Consider the following 9,564-nt stretch of genomic DNA (forward strand, 5'->3'; position numbering starts at 1 on the left):
TTGTTGTGATTAAAGTATTGTTTTTTCTAAAATCTTAGTTCGTAGTTCTAAACTTACTCCCTGTGGGATCGATATCTAGGACTCCATTAGAGCCCTATATTACTTGAGCGATACGTATACTTGCGTTGATAAATGTGAATTTACAATTATTGATTATTTATTACGTCCATATTTATCTTATATTTTTAAGCATATATAAAGTCGCAGTCAACTACTAAGCCTTTAAGGTTTAATGGGTAGATTTGCAAAAAAAAAAGATTTTTTTTATATTTATATTCTTAATTCTTATCATGAATTATAAATCATCTCAAAACCATTAGTTGGGGTTTAAAATCAGCGAGTTATGATCTTTTAAAAAAATCAAACCCCTCACCTTAATATCTTCCTATTTAATTATTCTTCCAAATTTCATTAATTTGAAAAATTATGAATTTATCATTTATAAGATCAAAATGAGATTGGTTACTAACACTTATCACTTTTTATGTTTCAATAATCAAGACATGTTATTACCCATTTACCCTCTTGATTAGACCTAAATATTAATTAAGCTTTAAATTCTAAAATTATACTTTTGCCCCTTACTTTTGCCCCTAAGGCCTTAATGCCCCTAAGGCCTTAATACCCTATAATTCATTAAATTAAACTCAAAAAACTTGAAAATTTTATGTTACTTCATTCATGGGTTAATTAAAACATCTGAGGAGAAAATGTGATTTTTCCAAGTTTATTTAATTTTAATAATTATTTTTAATGCAAAAAGTGGGATTTTCAATGAAAATTTAATAACTCCATCAAAGCAAGACTCTTGTCATTACAAAAATTATTGGAGCTTTACCTAGGTCAGAGGACCACTTGGAACAATTTTCATGATTTTTAGGGATTTAATTTAATTATTAGAATTATTTGTTTGTTCTGAGTATTAATTAAATATAAAATAATATTTAAATGGAAGATTAAGTTTTATATTTTTATTAAATCTCTCTTAGTCCAGGAAACCCAAATAAATAAATTTCATATTTTTTTGACTTATATTTTAATTATTAGAATTATTTTTAGTGAAAAAATAGGGGAAATCCATTTTGAACTGTTAAAATTAATATCTTGACTTAGAAAATTGAAAATTTTATTTTAATTAGTTCCAAGTGATCAAGAAGCCAAATATGAAATTTTGATGTGTTTTTACAATTTTTTGATTTTTATGATTTTTAATTCATTTTTAATTATTTAAATGCCTAAAAATAGCTTAGAGAATGAAGTATTTATTTTAATTGTAATTTTATTTTTCTTAGGTTCTTCTAGCCATAAGGAGCTCACAAAAATAATTTTGTGTTTTTTTGAGTTGTATTTTAATTATTATAAATATTTTACGTAAAAAATGTGATTTCACTTAATTAATCCATTTGGGTGCCTAAATTAACTCCAATTGACTTGAAATTTTTATGGGGAGCTCCCATAACATTAAATTACAGTGGAGAATGATTTTTATATCATTTATATTTATATTTACTCCAAATTAATCTTTTCTTTATTTTTAGGGTTGGTGACAATTACAATTATTTTTAGTGAGTTAAACCAAATTTATATTTTCCATAGGATCCTCTAACCACAGTGAACCTACCAAAATAAGTTTTATATTTTTAAGATGTGTATTTTAATTACTATAATTTTTATACCAAAACAGGGACCATGAACTTGAAAATTAGATATCTCTAGTTAGGGATGCCCCATGACCTTGGAAAAATCAGGGGAGATGCCTAACAACAGAGACATAAAAAACCAAGGTGCCTGGCCCTTTAGGGAGGGGTCACCATCTGACTGAAGGAGGTCAGGTCTTGGTCTTGGTGAAGTCAATTGGGGTTGGCCATGTGTAAATATATGAGATTGAAATAGTATGAGAAAATGACAATTTTGGGTCAATTTGGGTCAAATCATGTTTTAGGGTTGGGTTCACCCCTCAATGCTGGTTTGGGTGCTGAGGAAAATCAGAATGTTCAGCTTAATTAGCATGGTGAAGTATCCATCCAAGGATTTTTGGCGAAACATGGGTTAGAGTGATTCATGGGAGGGGTTAAAAGAATCTTAAGGATATTTGAAAGTGGTTTAGCCTCTTTCCAATAATAGCTTGATGATGTGGCATGACTCTCATGGCTTATCTATGACTTGAGACTGGCTCCATGGCTTGTCCATGGCTTGGTCAACTTTCATGAGGAGGGATTTTTGAAATTATGAAATATTTTGATGCAGTTTGGCATGATGCTTGATTTGGAATGATTTGATTTTGGATTTAGGACTTTAGGAATGATTTTAATCAAATGGATTATGAAAGGAAACAATTGTCATGTGGGCTTTAGACTTGGGCTTTTTAAATTAAGTATAGTGGGCTTTGGGCTTTTATAAAGGAAATTGAATTTGGGCTAATTGAATATTGAGTTTGGTGTAGTAATATGTCATGAGAGATTTGATAAAATTTCAAGTGATTTTGAGTTGAATTGGTGGGCTAATTTGGTGGATTTAGACATATAGTCAAAATTAGGATTTTTTGATTTGAATGAAATTGGGCTTGCAATTGGATCAAATTGGGCTTAAATTTTATTTAGAATGGAATTAGGGAGGCTAAATTTTGGTTTATAATTGAAAATGGGTAAGATTGAGGTCAATTGGGCTAAGATTGAGGTTAATTTGGAGACATTTGGGCCTTTAAGGGCAAATTGGATAAAATTGGTCAAATCTGGCCAAATTGGTGATAAAAAATTGATATTGGGAATATTTGGGTTTATTTTGAGATTTTTGGATAATGAGGGACATTTTGGTAATTTTGGCAAATTTTTGGCGTATTTTGGAAAATTGGTAATTTTGGTCAATTTAGGTAGTGGCGAGGGGTTTGAGATAATTTTTGGAAAGATTTGGGTATTTTGGATGATTTTGGGGTTTTTGGCAAAAATTAGGGTTGTGGGAGTATTTTGGTAATTTTGTGGTTTTGGGCCAAAATGGGCTAATAATCCATGAAGTCATACCAAACCAACAGGAGCCATGTGAGGACTCATTTTGGATGCTCAATATGATGGTTCTAACCCTCTCAGCCAAATACTAGGGGTATAAGTTCACCCATATGAGTTCTCCAAAAGGAATCATGGGACCAACTAAGGGATTTTAGGGTTTGGGTTATGTGAGAGAGTATAGTGTGTGCAAACCATTTCAACAATCACCAGACCACCCAGGGTTAGTCCTAAGGTCTAACCATCCTATGGGGGACTCCCCTTGAGCTCCTTCATATTGACCCCACTTACTAAGTGCTAGAGGTTAAGTCCAATATGTGGAATATGTTCCAATATGTGGAACTTCAAGTTGAGTAAAGAAGAATTTAAAATTTATAATGATGAGGGTTCCTTTTCAAGTCCTCTATGAATATAGTCAATAAGAAAGTTATATGGCTAGACCCTAGGCTACTAAAGAAGAAAAACTAGACCTCAACCAAAAATGAAGTCAACACCAATTGAAATGTTAAAATACATTGATAAACATATGTTCCGAAAGGGCTATGATTTCTACAACATGGGGAGAGTCACATTCAGTTACATGGGTGAGGATGTTATCAATGGAGATGAATGCAAATAAATAGGGAAATATACTTTGTTGGATGCAGAATTGATGATTTTAAGGCGATAGATTAAAATCCTCAATTTGGTCCAGTTGATTAGAAACTAATGCGAGATTGTTAGCCCTCAGATGAGGGAGTAGTGGGAGCTCTGGAGTTGGAGTCAGTATCCTCTCAACCTAACCACGGAATTAGGGACTAAACCTGGGATTAGCCAAAGATTTTCCATAACATTGTATCATGGTAGAGAATTAAAATTGCTCTTATTTGACACAATACATATTAAAAACATTTATCTCATCTTACTTTACCAAAATCTTATTTTAGTGAGAAAGATGCTTTTTCACATAAGAAGTTTAGCCATTAGTTTAATTAACTTAGTTATTTTAATTGCATTTTATTTAGCATCCACTCAATTATTCTAAATTTGAATTTCATACTTATGTTTTGAAGTTTGAATTGTGTTTTACATTATAGCCATAAGAATTTTTTCATAAGCATTTACGACTTCCCTATGGGATCGATATCTAGGACTCCAATAGAGTTCTTTATTACTTGAGCGATACAGATACATATACTTTACATATACTTGCGTTATTATTACGAGTTTGACAATTCAAAAATTTTAAAAGAGAATAATATTTTTACTAAAGTTAATTTTATTTGTATTTGAATTGTGTATTTATTATTAGTACCGCCGTGTGTGTTTTGTAAAATTGAATAATATTTGTAAAAACATTGCACAACAAATCCGCCCACTTCATGTTTTTGGCGTCTTTGCTGGGAAAGTAACAGAAAGCATTGGTAAATAATTTTATAATTTAGAACATTTTATTTGAACTTAAAAACTGTTTGTAGTTTAATTTGAATATTTTCATATTTTAGCGTGTTTGCTTAATTTTTTATTGCCTATTGTATTTGTTTATGCGTAGTTTAAGATCTGAAAATTTAGTATCTTACGATTCAGAATTAGAAAAATTCGAAAACAACAAAAAAGATATAATTCTAGCGGAATAACTTGCAACTCAAGTAATTTGAGAAATGAACATCATCAAAAACTTTTAAAAGATTATGTTAATCCTACAACAAATGAAATTTACTTGCGTATACAAAACCTTATTGTATCTGCCAATACATTTGAACTTAAACCTGCTATTATTCAAATGTTGCAAAACAATCAGTTTGGGGGAACACTAACTGAAAATCCTAACTTACACCTTGCTAGTTTTCTATAATTGTGTGCTACATTTAAATATGATGAAGTGTCGAATGATGCCGTCAGACTTAAACTTTTTATTTTTTCATTAAGGGATAAAGCTAAGATGTGTTTAAACTCATTAGCACCCGGATCTTTCATAACTTGTGGAGACTTATGACAAAAATTTTTATCTAAATATTTCTCACCTTTAAAAACTGCTATGCTGGTAATCTCCACTACCAAAAGTCATCAATAACAAGAAAAAAATTTGATTAAAACAAGGTAAAAATACAAGAAGTAATAACCGACAATAAAAGAAGAAAAAACAATATATACAATAAGTAAAAGCATAAAAAGAAAATAGTACATGCATGAAATATAAAATGACAAAGTACAAGAAATAACATTAGAACATAAAAAAAAAGCAAAAAATATAGTCATTCAAATTATGAAAAACTATAGGCAAGGACAAAAAATGAAAGCTATATACACATCTTCATATATGCATGCCACTTATATCTTTTAAAGTCATCACTCGCACAATATAATCAACTGAAATCAAGAAGTATGACATTTATTATTTTTGTTGCACATGTTCAATAATAGCTCGAATCTCAATAGTCACTTTTGTTTAGTTTTGATGATTATTATTCAATCAATTTTATCTATTTATTTTTTATTATACGAAAGTCTCCAAAAAAATAATATACATGACTTGTCTGACACAATAGAATGAATGAATCAGCTTTAGCATATTTTTTGTTCATCTGAATTTATTATTGCCATACAACATATTCCGTGATTAAAAAAATGTTAAATGAGGCGTAATCGAATATAAATTTACTTCGTTCCATAAAGCCACAATATTGATAATAGGGCCAGCAACGACAAGTATAAATTTACTTCGTTCCATAAAACTATAATATTGATACTAGGGCCAACAACCGCAACTAATGTACAATCTATAATGTATTTAAAAATCTTTTAAATATAATAAATTCAAAATATGCTAATTTTTAAATGCATGATAAATTCTACTTTTATCAAAGTTTTATATTATATTGCACACATTTAAATTAAACATTAAAATTTCAATTATTTTATATACGAAACGGCGAATCAATTTGATGAACGCCGTTCGGTTTTACGGAAGTCAAATCATCACCGACCTTCTAAAAAAAGTTATTCCCCTATGGCCCACCACTCTCGCCCAATTTTTAAGTTATACTTCATTGCCTTTTCGCACGATCCCGCGAGCAAGCTCACTGAAACCTGAAGAACGGAAGTTGGTAATCTTTGAACCCCCATCAATTGGAATCCATAGCTAAAAGACTATTCGGAAATTACTCTCCGCTATATTTTCTGCGATTTGCGTTTCTTAAGCATTTGATTTATCGATTGGTAAGTTTTTCTTTTCTGTTCATTTGTACTTTTTTTTTTTTTAAATTTGTAACCCAATTAGAAATTTGCAAGGGTTTTGCTGTAGAGCTGATTTTTTTTGTTTTTAATTCGGCCGTCTTTTTGCCAAAATTGAGTTAAAGCTGAAACTGCTTTGTTTTTTTATGTTGATTTATCCCATGCGCATTATATCGGCGTGCAAGGGTTCCTGTAAAAATTTCTTGATGCAATTTTGTTCATAAATCGTAGTATACTTTTGTAAATTTGTTGGAGAAATGGGTTATTTCTCTTTACTTGATTAATTTTCTTATGTTTTCTTGTTTTTTTTTCTTTTTTTTTGATGCAGAAGGTCACATTGCATGTAGGAATTAATGAACTCGTCATCGTGATTCGTGCAATCCTTTTTTCTTGCTAAACTCTTGATGCATTGTGCTTCTTATGGCAAGCTAATTAAGGTTTTGACGGATTAAAGACTTTGGGTTCTTTTTTTTTTGATGATTTTATTGTGAAAAAGAAAATTTAAATCTCTTTTTTTCATTTCTTACATAAGATACTATCATAGCTTTTTTGGTTGGTCAGTCAGTTTCTTGATTGATGGTTTTGGCAGATATTGAATGCAACCTTTGGATGGTTCCCTTCTGTCAAATTTGATTCATTGTAGTGTTGAATTTTAATTTCTTAAGTGAATAAGATTGGAGTTTGAATCTATTCTGCAGTTTCTTCATACTAGCAGGCAAAACAAAAGATTGTTAATGAATTTTACAATTCAAATGTACGGTGAAAAATTACCACTCGCATGTCAGAATTAAATTTTTAAGGAAAATTTTTAGCTACTTTTGATTTCCTCTTTCAAATAGTTAGTATGGTATACTTTTTTTTGGATGATAAATGTTATATAAGACAATGCTTTCTAATGTATTCTGATTATTCATGCTAGCTACATCATTTCACAAATCTTATGCCACCGGCAAAGTTTACTTATGGAGGGCATCATGGCTCGTTTTTGGACATCAATTCTATACTATCTAGATTGAGGCCAATTACATTTGAAGAAACACTAGATTTTGTTAACGACTTTGTTAAGAAAGTAAAGGTATGATAAACTTTTAACGTCAAAGCTTGAGCTTTTGCGATAAAATAGCTTTCTTTTGATCTTTAAGTAGAATTATTAGAGATGATGATAGCTCAATGAGAGCCTAGAATAAAATCTATTAAACCATTCTTCTATATGTTACGGGTTATGCTTGCTCACTCTGATTGATGTTGGTCGCATCTCCACAAATTGACATTTTTGAAAATAGTAGAATAAAAGTAAAAATTTTCAATAATCAATAGCAGTTGCATAATGTTTGGTTTATTTGATTCCTAGAATTTTGAATTATCTAAAGCATCACAAGTATGCTAGTACCATGTTTAGGAACAATTCTCTAAACTTTCAAGTTAAAGAGTTTACCTTTTTGGTTGGTTGTTCTCTCTATTTAAGATGCGACCTAAAACAATATATTGATATCACATTGTATCCTGAAAACTAACGTGTTTAAATTAGGAAATAATGTTTCTATTATGAATTGGAGTGAAAAAGCATGACTGGATATGGATGTTAAGCCACACCCACCACCGCATCCCCATCAAAATCGTAAAAAGGTTATCATTTGAGATATTTTTTAGTGCCTTTTACCGGATAACTTTATTTTGCTAGTTAATTTACATGATTTGAAGATTTTCTTTTAACCAAAAAAAATCCATGTTTAGTTGGATTTCATGTTCATAATATGTTGGACATTGAAAGCATAAGGTGTATTTTTTATTATTGCATTCTAACATAGGCGAAGTAATGAGCTCATTTGATTATTTGGAGATTTGTTGACGTTTAAATCTATGGTTGTTAAGCATCACACGTGTAACTGAAAAGAGATGTGGTAATGAGCAGAAAGTTAACCAATAAGAAACTTGAGAACTAATTAGCTTAAGTTTCCTGTTTCTTGACCTTTGTCAACTAGTACTTTTGGGAGGGAGGCAAACTAATATGCATGCATTAACTACACACTCATTTTTGTTGGTTTGTCACGAACTTTCTATGTTTTGAGAAATAGCTTCTCAAACTACGAGGGAAGATGAACTTTTACAGCACTATTTAAGGTGAATATCAAGAGTGGAGTATGATTTTGACCTTCTTTAGTTTTATTCTCCTTCCATCATTTATATTCATACTGAAAGAGATTCCAAATTTGTATATACTTGTTAATATATTTAAGCCTATACATATTGTGAGATCATGGCCTTGTGAGCCATGAATGAATATTTGATGTTAATAAAAAACTAGTTTCATTTCCACAAGTTGTCTTGTGAGCATTTAATAACAATTTTCAATCTGCGTAGTCTCTTGACATGCCACAATCTTTTGCAGGCCCGAGATCATGGTCTATACTTGTCATTATTTGCTATCCTTTGCCAGAGGGATCGTACATCCCATGAAATATATGAAGAGGTTCCATCGCACAAACACACACTGCTCAATTGTCTTAATAGTTATGCATGAATTCCAATTTGTTCTAATTTCTTCAAATATTCCTCTTTTTGCAGCTAGTTTTGATATTTCAGAATCATGATGATCTGCTCGAGGAGGTCACACGATTTCGACCTCCCTTAATGGAAAGAAGGATCGGTAGACGCTGCTCTCTATGTTGGCTTCTTTTTCCTTCTCTTGTGGTTGCCTTTAGCTTCTACCTAACTTGCGAGAAACCTCTGAATTGTTTCCTTCAAAGCACAACATGAAATGTAGACATAGTTTTGTTGTTGGGCATTGAAAAATTGTTGTTCAGAAGTGCTCGGATTCCAGAATCGTGCTTCTCTCGCTTGTTGATGCCTACCTTGACAAATTGACAAGGGCTAACTGGTTTTCTTTGGTGTCTCTTGGATATATTTGGATTGTTAGAAGAAATTGAAAAAAGATCTTGCAGTTTGTCAATTTTTTTTTCTTTCAGACAATTATTTAGGAAAGGTGTGACTTCACAATTCTAACTTCTACTTTGTATGTTAGTAATCTACTCCTTTCACCGTTGTATATTCATAATTCTCTCCATTCAACAATACCGAGAAAGTTTACTTGATGACTATTGCTATGTTTGCATTTTATTCTCTACTCTCTGTGCTAGTAATTCTAATTAATCTTAAACAATTAGTTAGTCATAATATTATTTTTAATGGGCATCATTATAAGTTGATAACTATCTTATTTGTGGAAGTAATTATATTTTTAAACTTAATTTGAAGTTTGAAATTTTTTTATCATCCTTAGTCTTATTGGTCATGTATTGATCCATCATTTTCATTGATTTCATGTTGAGTGTTGCATATGGTTTTAACCTCA

The 9,564-nt window shown here is 30.8% G+C and overlaps 1 protein-coding gene and 1 long non-coding RNA gene across 2 annotated transcripts; both read left to right on the forward strand.

The window, feature by feature from the left end:
- The first annotated feature begins 6,003 nt into the window (after nt 1–6,003).
- LOC110026865 lies at nt 6,004–7,245 on the forward strand. The gene is made up of 2 exons (XR_002294267.1): nt 6,004–6,197; nt 7,132–7,245. It is a non-coding gene; the product is annotated as an uncharacterized LOC110026865 (long non-coding RNA).
- A 20-nt stretch (nt 7,246–7,265) lies between these two features.
- LOC110026866 (paired amphipathic helix protein Sin3-like 3) lies at nt 7,266–9,293 on the forward strand (the record flags this gene model as incomplete). Its single annotated transcript, XM_020728053.1, is given in 3 exon segments — nt 7,266–7,287; nt 8,602–8,682; nt 8,778–9,293. Coding segments are annotated over 3 exon segments (295 nt in total), but the record flags the coding sequence as incomplete, so codon positions are not given.
- Between the last annotated feature and the right edge of the window lie 271 nt (nt 9,294–9,564).

This window comes from Phalaenopsis equestris, unplaced genomic scaffold (genome assembly GCF_001263595.1).
Source record: "Phalaenopsis equestris unplaced genomic scaffold, ASM126359v1 Scaffold000402, whole genome shotgun sequence".
In the NCBI taxonomy this organism is placed as follows: Eukaryota; Viridiplantae; Streptophyta; class Magnoliopsida; order Asparagales; family Orchidaceae; genus Phalaenopsis; species Phalaenopsis equestris.